We start from the raw sequence: 21006 nt of genomic DNA, 5'->3' as shown, positions 1-21006 counted from the left end.
CCAGTGCAGGATCTGAGAGAAGTCAATAAAAGGATAGAGGACATACACCCTACTGTCCCCAACCCTTACAATTTGCTGAGTGGATTGCCACCTAACTATACCTGGTACACAGTCTTAGATCTTAAAGACGCTTTCTTCTGCCTCCGCCTGCATCCCACCAGCCAGCCTATATTTGCCTTTGAATGGCAGGACGCGGCCCTTGGAATCTCTGTGCAGCTGACTTGGACTAGGTTACCTCAAGGGTTTAAGAACAGCCCTACCCTTTTTGATGAAGCTTTACATCAGGACCTGGCAGAATTCTGGGTTTGGTACCCCGCTCTAATCCTCTTACAATATGTAGATGACATTCTCCTGGCAGCCAAAACCAAAGGAGAATGTAAGGAAGGCACTCAAGCCCTCCTCCAGACTCTTGGGAGCCTAGGGTACCGGGCATCTGCCAAGAAGGCCCAGATATGTCAGAAACAGGTGACCTATTTAGGATACAAGATAAAGGATGGACGGCGATGGCTAATGGAAGCCCGTATGCGAGCCATCTTAGACATTCCCACCCCACAAAATCCCCGCCAACTGAGAGAGTTCTTGGGAACAGCAGGCTTCTGCCGCCTATGGATCCCCGGGTTTGCCGAAATGGCGGCTCCCCTCTACCCCCTCACTCGGCCAGGGGTTGCTTTTAAATGGGAAGAGCCCCAAAAGAAAGCCTTCACCGACATCAAAAAGGCTCTCCTTGAATCACCAGCCCTGGGTCTACCGGACTTAGCTAAGCCATTTGAACTCTTTATAGATGAGAAAGAGGGCTATGCTAAGGGAGTCCTCACCCAAAAACTGGGGCCTTGGAGAAGGCCCACTGCATACCTCTCCAAGAAATTGGATCCTGTGGCATAGGGATGGCCACCCTGCCTTCGAATGATTGCCGCTATAGCCCTGCTGGTAAAAGATTCTCACAAGCTAACCTTGGGGCAGCCTTTGACCATACATGCCCCTCATGCGGTTGAGGCAGTCATCAGACAGCCTCCAGATAGATGGCTTACTAATGCCCGAATGACTCATTAGCAGACTATGCTGTTGGACAAAGACCGGGTCCACTTCGGGCCTTTGGTGACTCTGAACCCAGCCACCCTGCTCCCCCTCCCTGGGGAGCCCGAGGCTCATGATTGCTTACAGGTACTGGCCGAGGCCCATGGGGCGAGACCCGACCTGACTGACCAGCCTCTACCCAGCCCGGACCACATCTGGTTCACGGATGGAAGCAGCTTTTTGCATCAAGGAGAACGAAGGGCGGGCGCGGCAGTCACCACAGAGAATCAGGTCGTCTGGGCCCAGGCACTCCCCCCTGGAACTTCCGCACAGAGGGCAGAACTCATAGCACTCACGCAGGCTCTAAAGTTGGCAGAAGGTAAGAGGCTCACCGTGTATACAGACAGTCGTAATGCCTTCGCCACTGCCCATATACATGGAGAAATTTACAGACGGAGGGGGCTGCTTACCTCCGAAGGGAAAGACATTAAAAATAAGGAGGAAATCCTCGCTCTCTTAAGGGCCCTTCATCTGCCCGCCGCCTTAAGTATCATACATTGCCCCGGACACCAAAAAGGGGATTCTTTTGAAGCAAGGGGCAATCGAAGGGCAGACTTGGCTGCCCGAGAGGCGGCCCTGACCACAGACACCACTAACCTCCTGGCTCTAGAGCCCACCAACGACCATCCCTCCCCCTCATGGGACTATGAACAAAGAGACATCCAAACCCTAGAGAAATTGGGAGCCACCAAGGAACCAAACGGGGATTGGACTTATGAAGGAAAGACTGTCATCCCCTACCGGGTAACCAAGTACCTAGTGACATTTTTACATAAGATGACACATCTGAGCTCCAAGAAGATGCGGGAGCTCCTCGAACGAGAAGAGGAATTCAATTTCCTTTTGGGGAAGAATGATATTCTAAAACAGGTAACTGAGCAATGTGATGCGTGCGCCCGAGTCAACGCATCCAGACTGAAGCTTCCTCCCGGGAACCGGGTCAGAGGCTACCGGCCCGGAACACATTGGGAGATAGATTTCACTGAGATTAAACCAGGTAAATATGGATACAAGTATCTATTAGTTTTTGTAGACACCTTTTCAGGATGGGTTGAAGCCTTCCCTACTAAACATGAAACAGCCAAGATCGTTACTAAGAAATTGCTTGAAGAAATCTTTCCCCGTTATGGGATGCCTCAGGTACTGGGAACAGACAATGGGCCCGCCTTCGTCTCCCAGGTAAGTCAGTCAGTGGCCACCTTGTTGGGGATTGATTGGAAATTACATTGTGCTTATAGACCCCAAAGTTCAGGACAGGTAGAAAGGATGAATAGAACAATCAAGGAGACTTTAACAAAATTGTCGCTTGCAACTGGCACTAGAGACTGGGTCCTCCTACTCCCCCTAGCACTCTACCGCGCTCGTAATACCGCTGGACCACATGAGCTCACACCCTATGAAATCCTGCATGGAGTACCTACCCCTATCATTAACTTTCTTGATCAAGATGTCTCGGATTTTGGTAACTCCCCTTCTCTCCAAGCTCATTTACAGGCCCTCCAACTAGTACAACGGGAGGTCTGGAAACCCCTTGCTCAAGCTTATAAAGACCAGAGGGACCATCCTGCCATTCCCCATTCCTACCAGATCGGGGACACCGTTTGGGTCCGGCGTCACCAGGCCAAGAACCTTGAACCCCGCTGGAAGGGACCCTACATCGTTTTGCTTACCACTCCCACCGCACTCAAGGTAGACGGCATTGCAGCTTGGATACATGCTTCTCATGTAAAACCAGCCCGACCCACCGATTCAGCCACTGCATCAGAATGGACCGTACACCGCACTCAAAATCCTTTAAAGATAAGACTCTCTCGTACACCCTCCTATTGATTATTTGCATGCTTACTCCCCATGTAGCAACCAGCCCCCATACCATTCATGAGTTAACTTGGCAGGTTCTTTCCCAGACAGGGGAGGTCATTTATGAGACCACCAAAAACCATGCCCTCGTTGTATGGTGGCCTACATTGACACCCGATTTCTGTGACTTGGTTGCTGGTCTAGATACCTGGGACATTTCACATTGTTACCCTAAGGCTTGCAGCAATGGCAACAGTTTGCCACGAATGCGCAGGTCACTCCAAAGTTCGAGAGAAACCACTCCTGGATGCAGCAGTCAATGGGCCAAAGACCAACTGTCGGGCAAGGACTTTTATGTCTGCCCTAGAGACGGACGGGCCTGGGAGCAGACTCAGACTTGTGGGGGTCATGGACAATTTTTCTGTGCCGCTTGGGGATGTGAAACAACAGGGGATGCTTACTGGAAGCCTTCATCCTCATGGGACAAGATTCAGGTAACCAGAGGATGGCAAAAGGGCTCCATTGGTACCACCTCTATGCCTCTCCTCATTTCCTTTACTGATAAGGGTAAGAAAGCAACAGAATGGCAGAAGGGATATGTTTGGGGCCTTCGCTGGTACCTGTCAGGACCAGACCGGGGGGCCATCTTCAAAATTCGACTCAAAATAGAAACTATCACCAAAACCATGGGCCCAAACCCAGTTCTGACAGACCAGAAACCTCCCACCAAGCCTCATGGGCTTCGGCCCCATAGGCCTCTACCCCATCTCCCACCCTCGCCAACGCCCTCATCCAAAACTACTACTCCAGTTCACATCCCCACATCCCCATATCCAGGGACAGGGGACAGATTATTTGAACTAGTACAAGGGGCTTACTTGGCCCTCAATTTCTCAGACCCCAGCAAGACTCAGGAATGCTGGCTATGCCTAGTTTCCCAGCCCCCATATTATGAAGGCATAGCAGTATTGGGTAAATACTCTAACCAAACCTCAGCGCCTACCAATTATGGAACTGCTATGCAGCACAAGCTCACATTGTCTGAGGTCTCAGGAAAGGGGCTATGCATAGGCAGGGTTCCTCCCTCATATCAAGAGTTATGTAACCAAACAGAGCCATTATCTCAGGACAGCCGATACCTTGTTGCCCCCTATGGAACTTATTGGGCTTGCAGTACTGGTTTGACCCCCTGCGTCTCTACTACCGTTCTCAATGCCACTATTGACTTTTGTATATTGACAGAACTTTGGCCCAGAGTCACGTATCACCAAACTGAATATGTTTATAGGGTACTAGAAAAGTCAACCCGATATCAGAGGGAGCCAATGTCCTTAACCATGGCCCTGTTATTAGGGGGAATAATTATGGGAGGTATAGCAGCTGGCATAGGAACCGGTACGGTTGCCTTACAGGAAACTAGTCATTTCAAACTTCTACAGCAAGCCATGCATACTGATATCCAGGCCCTAGAAGAGTCAGTAAGCGCACTTGAGAAATCCTTGACATCACTCTCTGAGGTAGTCCTGCAGAACAGACGAGGGTTAGATTTGTTATTTCTACAGGAAGGAGGACTATGCGCTGCCCTCAAGGAAGAATGCTGTTTCTATGCAGATCATACAGGAATAGTTAGGGACAGCATTATAGTAGGTAGGACTGTTTATGGCTGTATAAACTGGACATAAAAAACCCACAAGAAAGTGACTACTAAACTTACAAAACAAGACAGTACTGAAGGGTTCCTGTTAAAATGGAGAAGTGTGCCTATGGGCTGAAGATGGATGCCCCAACGTTACAGAGGAACTTTGGATGACTGTCCAGGTAGCAAGATGTCTCTGTCAATTCTAGAGTTTATATATTATCCTTCTGTGGTCTTTAATAGAGTTAAAGACAGATAGTTATGGTTATAGTTTTCTTCAGTTATTATAAAAGATAAGTTATCCTTTTATTTAGACAGAAAAGAGGAGATGATGGGGAATGTACTGTGTATGTTTATCTTATTGATAGTTAAATAAAATACTGTTTGGCCAATGAGACAGCAAGTTAAACAGGACTAGGAGTCAAAGAGGATTCTGGGAAATGTAGCAGAGAAGTGATGATCCAGACAGGAAGTGACATAGCAAGGAGACTCATATTTAAGCAAAGGAGAAACAGGAAGGGCCCTCTTTCCCCTCTGCTCCTGCTCCTGCGGCACAATGTGAACCACCGACAAGGAGGGACGCCATTAAGGGGTCCGATAAGATAAGTCTTATAACATATATAGATTTATGATAATTAAGACTGAGCTAACAGATGAGAAGTCCTAGTCATTGGCCAAGCAGCTTTGAACCTAATACAAGTTTCTGCGTATTCATTTGGGCCTAACTCAGGCAGGTGGATGGCGTAAAGCCCACACGTGGTGGTGGGGCTCAGACAGCTTTTGGCGGAAAGGTTTATCGTAACACAGCATGGCCAAACTTAGGGAAAGGCTTAAACAGAGGCAACAGCTATTTGAATCTCAACAAGGATGGTTCGAAGGATGGTTCGCTAAATCCCCCTGGTTGACTACCCTTATATCCACGCTCATGGGACCTCTGGTTATTCTATTTTTGATCCTTATGTTTGGTCCCTGCATTCTGAACAAAATGACTCAATTCATCAGAGAACGACTATCTGTTGTACAGGCCTTAGTCTTAACTCAACAATACCACCAGCTAAAGCAAATAGATCCAGAGTATCCAGAGACTTCTGAATGAAAGATTCCATTCAGTTACAAGAGAAATGGGGGAATGAAATACCCCTGCCCCTTAGCCCTTTCTTTCTCAAGTTTGTCTCCTCCTCCTCCTGTCGGCGGCTTCCCCGATCCCCACCCCCAGCGGCCTCCACTTCCCCCACCCGCCGCACGCCGGCCCGGAAGAACGAGGTGGTGGAGAACGAACGAAGTGAGCCGGTCTGGAGCCCTGCCCCTGAGCCCCCGCCCGATGAGAAACACTCCGTCCCAAGGTCTCTGCCCCCAAGGTCAGCCATCTGGACGCGGAGGGGGGGGAATTGAGTCTGTTGTACCAGACACCAGACCTTGAGAATATGCTGATCTGGAATGGCTCTGTGTCTCATTTGAACCATCCAATAGAAATGATTCTTTATTTCGCCTCATTTGAAAGACTCTGTGTTTCACCTCATTTGAATAACTCTGTACTTCGCCTCATTTGAATAACCTGTATAGCGCCTCATTTACATTGACCAATGGGAATAGCTCTGTACAATGCCTCATTAGAATTATCCAATAGAATCCCTGCTTCTAGCTTGCGCCTATTTCCCTATATAAGGACCCCTTTCCCTTGGCTCGGCGCGCTTGGCCTCACAGAAGCTAAGTCTCCCGGGTACCCGTATCTCCAATAAAGCCTCTTGCAGTTTGCATCCAAGTTCATGGTCTCGCTGATTCCTGGGTGCGGGTCTCCCTCTACGAAAGTACCTCTTCGGGGCTCTTTCAGTGCCATACCCAAAAGTTCCACAGGAGCCTTATCAAAATGGGAGAAGTGCTGGGAGGTATTAGTGGTCATGGCTTCAGGCCTAGCAGATGTTGGCTATCTTGCTGATCATACAGGAACACCAGTGATGGGGGCATTGATAGGAAATTGACTCTTGTTCTGATGCACTGAAAGCTGGTTTGTCCTGAACACTATGGCATTTCTAGATGTTCTTGGGATGATCCCAAGAGTATCTGGACCTCTGCTTTCTTATCTGCACCTGAAGGGACACAGAAGAATTGAAGTCAGGAAATTGGAAGCACACGGCACACAATTGTCTATGAACCACAAGTAAAGCTTCCCCTGCTGGGGTAGATGTGGGGAATGGAGCCCACAGTAGAAATTTTAAAGACAGAGACAAGGATAGATAAGTTACCATGGGAATTATTTGATGGAGAAACCGCTTTAGCATGTCCAGTTGACCCTTGTAGTCCTTGTTTAGAGTCCTGGGATTCTCTCTTTTGTACTTAGCACGTGGGTTCTTAAACCAGATCTGGAAGGGCTAAAAAAGTTGTCAGTGGGTGACTGCTTTGATATGCTGAACAAGCTGGTTGGAAAAATTATTTCTAGAAACTACCTATTTAAACCCAGAGTTCTGGGGATTTAAAGAAGTTAGCAAGGGAAAAAGGTTTATGATGTGAAACAAAAGGACTAGGGAATCTCCAGCTAGAATTTCTGGGGTTTTACAAGGATCTCTGATGTCTGGGTACCTGAGTCCCTGCCAGTACACCTATTGAATGATAACGGGTCCATCTATGGATACACATATGTATACTTTACGCAACCGTCCCAAAGGAACCCAAGACCTTAGGAATCAAGGAGGGTGTGGGATTCTGCTTATTGTACTGGGCCCATAGCTCTTCTGACTGCAGTTGAGTGACAACAAAAACGGAGACCTTAATCACATAAACAGTCTCACCAATAATCAGTGCCAGCTCCATGAGTTGATTGAAGCTTGGGTACTTGCACTGACCACAGTGTTCTTGGAGGAGGAGCTTTTGTTACTTAGAATACAGGGAACGTTCCATCCGTTGTTTATCTGGAGGTTTAGGGTGAACTTTCAGATGACCATATTTATTTGATGGCATCACAGGGCCTAGGGAACCCTCAGAGCCGTAACTGGCTGAAGAACACAAGGGCATCTGGTGACTACAGTGCACTATGTGTGTTCCAAGTGTTGAGAGATTTGTATCCATTGGGGGACTTGGTGTCCATGCTTGTTCTGGGGACACTTGTGCTTGTAGGTTCCTTTCAGGATCTGGAAGCCATTGGAGAATAGATTGCATTTTTTGGGTATATGCACTTATCCATATATTTTGCAGTAGGATCTTGTTACTTGAAAAAGAATTTCGTAGTTTGAGGCTTTCTGGAGGATTAGGGGAATTTTCCTGATGTCCATATGAACGTCTACTCTCCAGAGATTCTGGGGAATCCCTGACACTACAACTCCAGAGGAACATGAGTAGAACAGAGGACTTGGATTCATTGGATGGGCACCTTGTGGTGGGAGTCCTGTGTACATTAGGGGACTAGGTTACTGACAGATTTGTTTGCATTGAGTGTCCTGTGGACACTTGGGGACTTCTCCCTCTCTGGGTACCATGGAAGAATGGATTCTGTTGAAGATGCTTCAATAATTAGGGCACTTTGAGACATTTGGAGATTTTCATGAACTGCAGTGATTTGATGCCTTTGGATACTTGATTGCATTGGGTTTCCTATAGGAACCCAGGAACTTTGTAATTGGTGTTTTGGTTTGCTTGTAGGGACTGGATGACTTGGTAAATTTAATTGCATAGCAATTCTTGTAGGAAATAGGGGACTTTGAGATACTTGGTGACATTTTTTGCCTTTGGTTGTTGGGTTAAAGCCCCCATGGGGTCTCTGTGAATTACCGGTCGGCCAATATTCATAGCTGTGTCCTGTTCTCTAGTCCTGGCTTGCAGTCCCAGACTTGTCCCACCCTACCTGGGTAAACACAAACTATTCTTTCATAAGCTCTTACACCTGGGGTTTTACCACTATGCCGTAAGTGTACATAAGGCTGTCTCCCTGGAAAAAAAGTCAGATTAATAAAGTTGAAAAGACGCACACAGCACAAGAGGCCAGAAGTCTCTGCTTTTAACTAATTCTCCAGGTTTTCACCAGATACTTGGACTTTTTCATGGCATCTGCATCACAAGTAGAGGTCCAACTGAGACTCTGAAAGAAAGGGGACCATGAGAGATCACCCTCTGAAGGCTGGCCAGCAAGTAAGGTTTATGAGGGTGGACTGGTAAAGGTACTGTAAGGGTGCTTCAACTCCTCAGAGTTGGAGAAGAAATAGAGAAGTCTGCCTCAAAAAGAAACCAGCAGTTAATGGAATTATTATGAAAACTAAAAAGAATAGAACATGAAAAGTGAGTTTTAAAAAGAAAATGAAAAGTAAAAAGTACATAGAGAGTCTGGATACTGTAGGCTATTGTGCTGTCTTTGAATTGTTCCATTGCTAAGGAAAGAGCAAAAGCTGCTAACAGACATTTGATTATAAATGCTGCTCAATTCAACTTACATATTTCAAAAATACTTTGACTTCAAAATTTAATATAAGGGGAGGTTACCTGGAAAAAGTTTTGCATTTGTTTCCATAGAAAATGAAAAGCTATGGGTTCCTTTCAAACAAATATGTTTTGATGAAATGAGACACCCTGAAGCAATGGTCAGGTTATCCAGGATGGCAGACACCTGCAACAATGCCGTCACAGACCACTATGGTCAGGATTTCTTGGTTTTCTTAGGATCCCTGTCGTATTTAAGCGACCCCCAATCAGCAGGAAGTAGTTTGGACAGAACGACGCCCAAATTCCCAAATATTGTTTACACATGTGTATTTTCCTTTAAATGGGGTTGGCTATAAATGGTAATGACCAGGAGTATCAGCCAGATGATAAAAGTGAGTTAACCTTCAGTATAAATGTATAAAATTAGAGAGATGAGATATAATGATTAGTCAGATGATTGTATATTTTCTTGTATATTCTAATAGTCAGGAGAACTGAAGTAAAGCAATAAAACAAGTACAAAAATTTTAGAGTTTAAAATTTTGAAAGGATCCTTCCCTTTTGAAGAAGCCACCACCACAGGTGTATCAGAGCTGCCCTGGGGCTTGAGGAAATGTAGGTGTGGCCACGCATACAAGCAGGACAGCAGGAAATATCTGCCTGTGGACTGGTTAGTAATGTAATAGAGACAAGAGACCTACTGAGGAGTGGCTACATAAAAAATATACACAGGGCATTGTGATTGGGGTGAGTAAAAGAGAGAGTTGCCAAGTATCAGGATGGAGAGTCTTGCCATGTTCATTTTAAACTAGGAATAAGGAGAGGCAAAAGCCCAGGGGTCTAATTCAGCAGGAGTTAGGAGGCTGAAAGATGTAGTGGAGTCACTCTCACAGGAGATAAGAAATTTGCTGGTTTCCTCAGATCAGAGAAATATTCCTTTGTCTGTGAAAGCAACAAGCATGGGTCAGCCTAAGGAACAGACACCCTTCTAGTCATGGTGGGCAGCCAAAGCAGCTCAGATGTCTCCAGTGCAAGCTAATATTAGACAAGCAGCAGATAGAAAGGGATTTCAGATATTTCCTATATTGGAGCAGAGAGATACTCAGAAACATAAGCAAGATGAAGACGTCGATACCATTTAAGCAGCTCGAGGAACTAAGGACGGCTTATGTTCATGATAGATCAACAGTGGTTTTCACCCAGACACTGATAGGGAATATTGCTAGAGAAGCCTTACCCTTAGGAATTTGAAAGCTGACAGCCAAGGACTGCCCGTCAGGCAGGGTAATTTGTTACAGAGAGCAGGCAGGGAGCTAAGGAATTATTTCAGAATTTGTGTCTAGGACAATGCATACATTATCCAAAAAGAAGTTAGAGACACAGATGTCGGATCTTTGAGTGTGAAACAGCTAGCTTATGAGAATGCTAGTACAGCACACCAGGCCGTGCCAAGGATTCACGGGATGAAGGCTGCCATAGACAAGTTTTGTTTAGGTATGGGACTGACTTATACTCGGGGATTATCCATGGCGGCTGACTTGAAGGAAGGTCAGTTACAAATATGTTATGAAAAGACCTGGGAAATCTACGGGACCTCCTCTTGTAGTTGAGTACTTATCCCTAGCATATGTGTGGATTTGGGGATCCTGTTCCACATAGAGGGATACTCCTGGAGCAAAGACGCATGGGGGTGGACCTAGGCCCTATCCCAAAGGATATGATAGACTCTGATGACCCCATAAGAAGGCGTCACCCTCCTTCAGAAAGAATATGTGATAGGTAGGGTTTTAGTTGGGGATACTGGTAAGCGTGGAGGTGAGGGAGAGGTCCTTCCTGTCTGGGCGGTTCCACTCTAGGAGGTGAAGGCCCAGAGAGATCCTGGGGTGATGGGGACCTTAGCCAGGAGTAGGCTCATGACAGGTCGGGGGGGCCGAGGGGGAAGGAAGAGTCCATTCTATGGTTTTTATGGCTTTTTCTTGTTACTCACAGGTGGCCTGTGGTTCGTAGACACCAATAGTTTTCAGAAATGTATCCTGGAGACTACAGGGGAGGTTTTGATCTCCCCTGCAGTTTCTTTTATGGCCAAACTGTTCCTAGGAACCAAGTATCTAGGAGGCTGAGGGCAGGGTCTGGAGTTTCTTTGTGTTCAGGTTTGTCCATAGGCTCAAGAAGGCCGGGAGATCTGGAGTTTCTTTATGTCATGTCCTGAGACAGAGGCTTACATGTCTTTGCTGTAGCCTGCCATGGCTGTTAAAGCAGGCGGCTGAGTGAGGATCTGGCCCCTTCAGTCACATCCTGGTGCTGGTTCATGAATTCAGATGCTCAGTCAAACTTTAGAGTTTGTGCCCTTCCAATTTGAGTGTGTCATGCCTGAAGATTTATTGTATCTTTTAGATAGTGGGGCTGTACCAAACTCCTAACGCTCTCCCTCCTCCTCCCAGAATGTAGAGGTTATAGGCACATACCACCAGGGCACTCACATAAATTATAGTTTTTGACATTGGGACTAAATCTTTGTTGCCAAGACTAGCGTGGGATTTTCTGTGAGCTGCTTGCTTTTGTCACGTGAGTGTGGTGATTCTAGCTGGTAACAGAGTTTGGACAGCAATTAAAATGGAATTCCACATTGAAATCCTGGGTAATAGGATGAGAAGGATTGTAGCAGGGACAGGGTTGTAGGACACCATAAGAACATGGCCTCCAGATTAACTAACCAGGCTCTTAGAGACTCACAGAGACTGAACCGACAATCAAAGACCCTGTATTGAAGTGGGTAAGTCATGGCCTGGAAGGATGATGTGACAGTTAAGACCAGCTGCACTTCTAAAGAGCCTGAGGTCAATTCTAAGCTCTCAAAGGCTCTCAGCTGTCTATAACTCCAGTTCCTGGGTATCTGGCATATTCATCCAGACATAAATGCATGCAAAACACCAATGCACATAAAAACAAAATTAAAAGAACTGAATAAGTCCTGTGAATTTGTTATGGTTGTATAACGTGGTATTTTCGGGGGGGACTTCTAACATAGAGAGTAGGGATGACTCTGATTTATTTCCTTGCTTTTGAGGACCCCTTTATTCCTAGTGTGTTGATTTATCCTGCCTTGATAAGAGGATTTGTGGCTAGTCTCATTGAATTTTGTAATGCATGTTTTGGTTGTTATCATAGCAAGCCATCGATTTGCTGCAGGTAAATAGATGAGGAGTTGATCAGGCTTTGAGGTGAGGATGGGAGAAGGTAAATGAGGGGGAAGAGGAAGATGAAACTGCAGTGAGAATGCATATGAGAGGAAAAGTTAAAAAGAAATGATTCATCATGGAGTTTTCTTTTCTCTTTGCTTTCACTTTCTTTCATTTTTATTTTAATATTTTCGATAGGGCTTCTCAGTGGTTTAACACAGTATGGAGAATAGGTTGGACTTGAACTGACTGTGATCTCCCCACCTCTGCCTCCTCCGTGCTTAGATTAAAGGTGTGTTCTATTGCTCCCTGGCTCAGGGATTTCTTTTTCCAACTCAATTGGGTGAAATTTTGAGATATACAAAATAATTATATAGTATCTTTCTAATGTATCCCAGGCTGTGACCCAAGTTCTGGCAATGTGTTTCCTGCTTCCTGAGATCTGAGATTTCAGATTTGGTTAATGCCTGTGTTACTGTGAAGTTTTTAAAACTAACTTTTCACAACTTACCATTTTTCATTAAATAAAATGGTCTTTGAGTAAAATTGAGAGTGTATGTTACTACTTTGCATTGCAAATCATCAACACTTTAAAATACTGGGTTTAGGATGGGTGGGTGGTGGTGGCACACACCTATAATCCCAGAACTTGGAAGGAAGAAGGAAGTGGATCTGTATGAGTTCAAGTCCTCCCTGGTCTACAGAGTGAGTGCCAGGACAATTTCCACAGCTAAACAGGGAAACCCCATCATAAAAACCAAAAAATTAAAATACTGGGCATAGAGATCGAAGTCTCTACTATTGAATTCTGTGGGGCTGGAGAGATGGTTCAGTGAGTCCGTGAAATTCTAGCTTTACCATGGAAGGGTAATTCAGTGCCCAAGCTTATTTTTATTGGTATCTTGACCCAGGCTTTTTCTGTGTAACAGCCTTGGCTATTCTGGGACTTATTTTGAATATCAGGCTTGCTTCAAACTCTTAGAGATCCACCTCCTTGCCTCCAAAATACTGGGATTAAAGGCATGGTCCAGGAAACCCATTATGAATACAGTTACAACATTTCTAATATACATTAATTCATGGAAACCCCCTAAAACGTGGCATCATGGGGAACAGTGACTTCTTAGTGCCTGGAGGTCGCATTTGCTTCAAGTTTGCATTCAACGAGATTCCATATGAAGAAGTGATGCAATAAATAGAAAAATAACAAAAAGCCATCCTCTTTTAATGTTAGCTTTTCAGAGGCTCATCAAAACAAGTGTGAAACACAGCACTGTGTGAGCTATAAACTGATAACTTGCCTTAGCAAACAACAAAATTCAGATGAGGTTTAAGTCAGTTGACAGATTGGGACATCCACTGCATTAAATCCCTTGTGTGGTGTGCCTTGCTGCTCACGGTGAATCCCACTCCTCCAGGTCATCATCAGATACAAAGAAAGTTCAAGAGCAGTTAAGAATACATGAGGCCCCGCCTTAAAAAAATTATGGGGCAATGGTGGCACATGCCTTCAATCCCAAAACTTGGTAGGCAGAGACAAGCACATCTCATAGTTTTAGTTCAGTTTGGTCTACACTATGAGTAACAGGATAGCCAAGGTACTTAGAGAAACTCTTTCTGGAAAAAAAATGATTAAAATATAAAATTAGGTAGAAGTTTGATCATATATTTTACAACAATATTGATGTCCTGTCTCCCTAACTTATATCAAGAGTGCCTGCAAGGCCAGAGTTTTTGCAAATGCCATAAAATCAGGATGAAATGACCATATTGTACAGTGTTCCTGACAGGAAGGTGAATACATATCCAATTTGGACAGAAGAAAGAAGCTGAAAAGCCAGGTAAAGGCAAACTTAAGGTTTATGGACCTGAATACTCAATGTGTGTGAGGCAGGTAGATCAGAATTTCCACAGTAACCAGAAGTCATACAATGAATGTGAGAACTGCCTGAGCTGCGGAAACCCCATGTCAAGATCTACACTATGAGATATTACAAAATTTGGGGAGAAAACAATAATTGGAAGATGTGTGTTCTGGGTGATGATGTAGCTACTACGGGATTTCCCACCAAGCATGGGAACCTAACCTGTGTTTCCAGGCCAGCCGGGATGGAAGGGGAGTCGAAACACGCACATGTTGCCCTCTGATTTCCACATGTGGACCCTAGAAAAAGTGTCTCCAGAACACATACACAAAAAATATGTAAAGACACACAGAGAATGTCTGTGTAGTCATGGCCATCCTGGAATTGCTCTGTAGTCCAGCTGGCCTCACACTCACAGAGATATACTTGCCTGTGCCTCCCCCATCCTGGGAAAAAAGGTATGTGGCACCTCAACATGAATGCTTTTGTAAAATGTATTGTTTGTAATAAAATATTGTGAATTAATGTATTTTACCCTCTGTTTATATCTCACCTAGCACTGTGTATTTATGCCGGGATTTCCCACAAAATGGAAAAGAGTTATGTCACTAACTCATCAAGCTCTGCTTTAATTTTGCAATAATTCATCACTGTAGCTATTTTTAAACTGATAAGAACAGATACTACATTTTATGTTCGTGAAAAGGCCAAGAAGTGATTGTCATTAGTTTTTGGTTTAGAGACAGGGTGTCTGTGTGTAGCTTTGGAGCCTGTTCTCGAGCCAACTCTTGTAGACCAGACTGGCCTCATCTCACACTCACAGGGATCTGCCTGCCTCAGCCTCTGGATTGCCGGGATTAAAGGTGTGTGCCACCACCACCACCCAGCAGAATTTGTTAATTTTAATCCTCTGTGAGTAGCTAGAAAATTTCCCACAAAACTTAGGTGTGCCCTCACACAAATTTACACAGCAATGTAAAGATTGAGCATACGTTCCATATCATTGCAGTTGGAAGTGGATAATCCTGTGGGAAGGAAGCTGAGGGGTCCCAGGTGTAGACTGAGAGCAGTTCATTCTCTTTCATAAATATATCACTTGCTGTGTACTTATACCTGTGCATTGAATGGCCAGTCTGCAAGCAGAGTAGCCACCATCAGTACTGTGCCTCAATGATGACTGTGCACAGGGAAATCACGGCAAATAGGACTTCAGCACATCCAGTAACCTGGAGAAGCAGAAGCAGACTCAAGGTTGCTGTCCATGAATTGGAGCTGGGTGTTGGTGGTATCATGGCTGAAAAGAGTCATTGCCTGACAGTTCAGAGACTTACACAACACTTCTCTATCAATGAGGGGTGACCAAGCTGGGTGTGGTGGACAATCCTTTCATCCCAGCACAAAGAAGGCAGAGGCAAGCAGATCTCTGTCAGGTTGAGGCCAACCTAGTTTATACAGTCAGATACAGCTCAGCCAGGGGTATACTAAAACCCTTGTTTTAAAAAAGGATGCTATTGGCCGGGTGTTGGTGGTGCATGCCTTTAATCCCTACACCCAGGAGGCAGAGACAGGCCGATCTCGTAGGAGACACCAATCTGGTCTGCAGAGCATGGGCCAGGAATGGCTCCAAAGCTACACAGAGAAACCCTATCTCACAAAACAAAACACAAGCATGTGGCAATGTGACACACACCTTTAATCCCTGCCCTCCAGAGGTAGAGGAATTCACATAAAATTCTTTTATTTTCAGCACAGATTGGTTTACAGAACAGCCAGGGCTACACAGAGAAATATTGTCTCAAAAAAGAAAAAAGGATCGGTGACAGGAATCAGAAGGATAGGATGACCTTTGGCACACTGAGTTGATGCCCTTTTACTGACAGGGTAACCAAGTAGTGGATCATGTCCCATGATTGGAGAACTGAGAGAGCCTGGCAAAGTGCTAGTTCTCTTGGTCCACACAAAAGAAGCACTGATTGTATCTGCTCAGTGATGAAAAAATCCTCAACTATACTAAGCCGCTCTAGTGTGAAGGTGTAGACTGAGCATGGGCATTTAGTTTGTGGGGAATGATGGGAAAAAGGTGGAGAAGTGGGAGCGGCTTCAATGGAAAATATATTTAAGGCCAGGCACTTGGACTGGAGCTACAGACAGCAGCAGCGATCTGGTGAAGACGACGATAGAGCTTGCTGATAGCCAGGGTAAGTTGCCTGTAAGGCTTCTGGGTAGATTGCAGTGGTGGGATGGCTGTACCTCTTTGTACTCCCAAATCAGTGTAAAAATTGATCCATTCCTCCCATATATCTTCACCACTAGGAGCTGTTGTTGTTCAATTATGCTAATCCTTCCTAGGGTGGGGCAGTAGAGTGTGTGGGACCCTACAGTGGGAGGATCTGTAGGAGGAGATGGAATAAAGGGTGGAGGATGTGGGAGGGACCTGGAATGCAAAGAATTTAAGGCCGGGTCCTGGGAACAGATTTTCCAGTACCAGCAGTGTTCTGGACAAGACGGGAGAGCCTGCTGATATCCGGGGTAAGTTGGCGACTCCGGCTTCTGGTTAGATTGTGTGGGTGAGATGGCTGTACCATTTTTTCTCTCAACAACTCCCCCCCAACACCTTCAGCAACATGATCTGTTGTTGGTTTTATTTATATTGGCATTTGAGTAAGAAAAATATCTCTAAGTAATTTTAATTCTCATTGATCTGATGGCTAAAGTTATTGCATTTTGCTTGTTTGGTTTTTTGAGGACAGCACACTCTACATAGTCCTGGGTGTACTGGTACTATGTAATTTAGGTTGTGTGTTACGATAAATCTTTCCACCAAAAGCTGCTTGAGCCCCATTGCCTTGTGTGAGGTTTAGGCCACCGGCCTGAGTTAGGCCCAAATGAATACACAGAGACTTGTATGAGGTTCAATGCTGCTTGGCCAATGACTAGGATTCTCATCTGTTAGATCAGTCTCAATTATCATACATCTAAATATTTTATAAGACTTATCTTATCAGACGCCTTATTGTCATCCCTCATTGTGGGTGGATCACATAGTGTGGCTGGAGCAGGCAAACGGGAAAAAGGGCAAACACTTCCTGTATCCTTGCTAAATATGAGTCTCCTTGCTATGTCACTTCCTGCCTGGATCACTTCTCTACTACATTTCCCAGAATCCTCTTTGACTCCTAGTCCTGTCTAACTTCCTGTCTAATTGGCCAAATAGTATTTTATTTAACAATCACTAAGATAAGCATACACAGTACATTCCTCATCAGTTGTGATGACCCTCTAGATCTCTGCCTGCCTCTGCCTCCTGATTGCTGGGATTGAGGGCATGTAGCAACACACCCAGCCAGTTAAAGCTTATTTACTTTTATTGTTTGTTTTATGAGACAGGGTTTCTCAGTGTAGTCTTGGCTAGTCTGTAACACTCATTATTTCATAAGTGGCCTTCCAGCTCAGTGAACCTCCTGCCTCCGCCTATCCGGTGCTGGGTTTAAAGGTGTCTGTGTGTATCACCAAACTGTCAGCTGTACTTGCATTTACAGTTCATTTAAAAAATTCTTTATATACTAAACTACCACCCAACTGAAAAATCTTGTTGTGTGAGAAATATTTCTTTTTTATATCTTTTGAATTCTTTTATATTGTATTTTTATTCTATATTTATTCTATATTCTGTATTTATTTAATATAAAATCTTTCTTTACCTACAGAACCCAGTTACCTTTCCTCTGTGTTCCCCATTCTCCTGAATATCACCCAATCCTTCACCTCATCCAATCCTCATCGAGGGTAAGGCCTCACTTGTAGGCCTTACCTACAGTCACATTATTTTAGACAGGACCAAGGCCCTCCCTAATGCATGTAGGCTGAGAGAGTATCCCTCCACAGGGAATAGGCTCAAAAATCCCATTCATGCAATAGGGATTAATACTGGCTAAAATGCCAGTGGTGCCATGGAATGCCCAAGCTCCCCAACTGACACTCATGTTAAGGGGGCCTTGTTGTGTCTTATGCAAGTTTGTCAACTGTGAGTCTGGTGTTTGTGAGGTCCCACTTCATCAGGATGGCTGTTTGTGTGGGTTTCCCGAGCAAGATCTTTACCCCTTTGCTCATCATACCTCTCTCTCTACAAGTGGAATTCAGGAGTTAGGCTCAGTGCATAGATGTAGATCTCTGATTCTGCTTCCATCAGCTACTGGATGAAGTCTCTATGGTGGCATTGAGGTAGTCATCAATCTCAATATAGGGGAAGGGCATTTAGGATAGCCTCTCCACAGTTGCTTAGATTCTTAGTTGAGGTCATCCTTGTGGATTCCTGCCAATTCCCCTAGTTCCAGGTTTCTTGTTAAGCCCATAATGACTCCCTCTCTTAAGGTATCTCTTTCCTTGCTCTCCTTCTCTGTTGTAATTCTAACTTGACCTTCCTGATCCCTCTGTTCTCCTTCTCCGCCTCCTCCTCCCTCCTTCTCCCCTTATGTTCCCAAATTACTTAGGATATCTTGTTCTTTTCAGGTTGCCAGGCAATCCATGTATGTCTCTCTTAGGGTCTTCCTTGTTTTCTGGCTACTCTGGGGTTATGGGCTGAGGGCTGGTTACCATTTGGCTTATATATAACATCCACTTATGAGTGAGTACATAACAGTTTGTCTTTCTGTGTCTGGGTTGCCTGGCTCAGTATGGTTTCTTCCAGTTCCATCCATGTGCCTGTGAATTTCACAGTGTCATTGTTTTCTAAAATGAAGTAGGGCTCCCTTATGTAAATGCCCCACATTTTCCTTATCAGTTCTTCAGTTGGGGGCATCTAGGTTGCTTCCAGGCTCTGGCTATTGCAAACAATGCTGCTATGAACATAGGTGAACAGATGTCCTTGTGGTGCATCCTTTGAGTTTGTGCTTAAGAGTGTAATTGTTGCATCTTGAGATACATTGATTCCCATTTTCCTGAGAAACTGCCACACTGATTACCAATGTGGCTTAAAAAGATTTCAATAGAGAAACAATTGGGCACAACTTCAAAACAGAATTACTCTCCTGTCCCAGGATTATAACAAGAACAGACATAGGACTAGGGTCTTCCAAGTGGTGGAAGAAGGGGGATAAAATGGCCAGAAAGAATGCAACATAATTATCCTTTTAAGACACAATGTCAACAAGAAGTACTCATTGACTTCTGAAAGGGATGAAAAATGTACACTCAAGGGATCTGGGTCTCTTACGTCAGCATGTGTGAGATGGGGGATCAGAAATTCATGGTTATCCTTAGTCATTCAATGAGTTTGAGACCAGCCGGTAATACAGAAACCTGGTGTCAGTCTCTGCTCTTCCTCCAGACAGAACCCTTAGAATCAAGGGCTCTGAAGATTAGGAGATGGCAGAGTCAAAGCCTTTTTCACTAAGCCTGAGAAACTGAGTTTAATTAATTTCCATGGTCCACACATTTGTTTTCTTACTTCCACAAATGTCCTTTGGCAGGTTACTGTCCAAATGCTTACACAGTGTAGACATGTTACTAACAGGCTTTCAACATGTTTTCCATTTTTACAGACAAGTACTCCTCTTTCCCTTTCCTTTCCATGGAAAGCCGGTCCTGCCTCTTGAGAATGGATGACCTGGACTACGATTCCACCTGGGAGGACGAGAGCAAGGAAGGCTGTGAAGACGGCCAGGCAGATGATAAAGGCCATGAGGACAAGGACAGCAAGCACAGCAATGCAAAGGAGCCACGGCCAGGTGTGTTCCAGTCCAGGAAGACCCGGTACCGAAACTGGCAAGCTATGCAGGACATGCGAAGGTATCGGCACCACTACCCGGATTTGGCAGATCAAGACTGCAACAGCGACATGTCTAACCTGCGCTTCTACAAAAATGAGATCTGCTTCCAGCCAAACGGTCTTTACATTGAGGAAATTCTTCACAACTGGAAAGACAACTATGTCATCCTTGAGGAGAATCACTCCTATATCCAGTGGCTGTTTCCTCTGAGGGAACCAGGAGTGAACCAGCATGCCAAGCCCCTCACACTCAAGGAGGTTGAGGCATTTAAAAGCTCCCAGGAGGTCAAAGAGCGTCTGGTCCGGGCCTATGAACTCATGCTGGGCTTCTATGGGATCCAACTTGAGGACCGGGACACTGGTGCGGTCTGCCGTGCACAGAACTTCCAGCCACGCTTCCAGAACCTCAACAGTCACAGGCACAACAACCTGCGCATTACACGCATCCTCAAGTCTCTGGGAGAGCTGGGCTTAGAGCACTACCAGGCACCGCTGGTCCGCTTCTTCCTGGAGGAGACACTGGTACAGCACCAACTGCCCAGCGTGCGTCAGAGTGTCCTGGACTACTTCATGTTCGCTGTGCGTTGCAGACACCAGCGCCGGGAGCTTGTGTACTTTGCATGGGAGCACTTCAGACCTCGCTGCCAGTTTGTCTGGGGGCCCCATGAGAAGCTGCAGAGGTTCAGACCTCATGGTATACCATGGTCACTGATGGTACTAGGACAGGCAGATAAGGATGAGGGCTCCGGGATGCCCTTCCAAGAGGCTGGCACCCAGGGTCAGACCTATGGATCTGGAAGGGACCTGAGTGGGAGCAGTGGGAAAGCTGAGGATCCCTCATTGCTGAGCACAAAGCCCCAGGAATCGGGAGCCCTGGATGAGGCCCAGGGGGATGAGACTGAGTCACTGAGCTCCAAAGAGAGCAAGAAGAGGAAGCGGAGGAGAAGAGGCAGGAGCAGGTACCAGGGGCGTCAGATGTAGAAAAACCTGCCCTCAACCTTGAAGGGTGTGCCCTCAGCTCTGTCAGCCTAAAACCCAGGGAGGCTAACCAGGCCTGCCCTGTTACCCATGGGGCCAGAGTGGCTGATGGGGTAAGAAGACAGAGGAAGATGGAGAAGAGGGCTGAGGGTGACTGAGTAGCCAGTAACTATCACACTGACCTGCAGGCCTATGCCCCACTTCCTACGACTTCAGAGAGCCCTTTGTTGCCAAGACTAGCATGGAATTTTCTGTGAACAGCTTGCTTTTGTCACCTGAGTGTGGTGATTCTAGCTTCTA

The 21006-nt window shown here is 45.5% G+C and overlaps 2 protein-coding genes across 2 annotated transcripts; both read left to right on the top strand.

Moving 5' to 3' along the window:
* The first annotated feature begins 1041 nt into the window (after positions 1-1041).
* On the top strand, positions 1042-2824 carry LOC113839062. Its single transcript, XM_035453740.1, has 2 exons — positions 1042-2214; positions 2558-2824. The coding sequence occupies exons 1-2, from the start codon at positions 1057-1059 to the stop codon at positions 2579-2581; spliced, it is 1182 nt and encodes a 393-aa protein (XP_035309631.1). The 5' UTR covers positions 1042-1056; the 3' UTR covers positions 2582-2824.
* Positions 2825-19557: 16733 nt separating this feature from the next.
* On the top strand, positions 19558-20963 carry LOC113839061 (opioid growth factor receptor-like). Its single transcript, XM_035453738.1, is given in 2 exon segments — positions 19558-20662; positions 20665-20963. Coding segments are annotated over 2 exon segments (1404 nt in total).
* Positions 20964-21006: the final 43 nt, after the last annotated feature.

The sequence above is a fragment of the Cricetulus griseus genome, unplaced genomic scaffold, assembly GCF_003668045.3.
Source record: "Cricetulus griseus strain 17A/GY unplaced genomic scaffold, alternate assembly CriGri-PICRH-1.0 unplaced_scaffold_187, whole genome shotgun sequence".
Taxonomy (NCBI): Eukaryota; Metazoa; Chordata; class Mammalia; order Rodentia; family Cricetidae; genus Cricetulus; species Cricetulus griseus.
Note: the sequence above shows the minus strand (reverse complement) of the source record. Positions and strands in the feature narration are given on the sequence as shown.

Excerpts from the sequence above, each read along its gene's own strand:
- LOC113839062 (XM_035453740.1), top strand. The coding sequence starts at position 1,057 with ATGCTGTTGGACAAAGACCGGGTCCACTTCGGGCCTTTGGTGACTCTG. Across the intron at positions 2,215-2,557 it reads CCCGTTATGGGATGCCTCAG|CTCATTTACAGGCCCTCCAA; the intron begins GTACTGGGAACA and ends CTTCTCTCCAAG.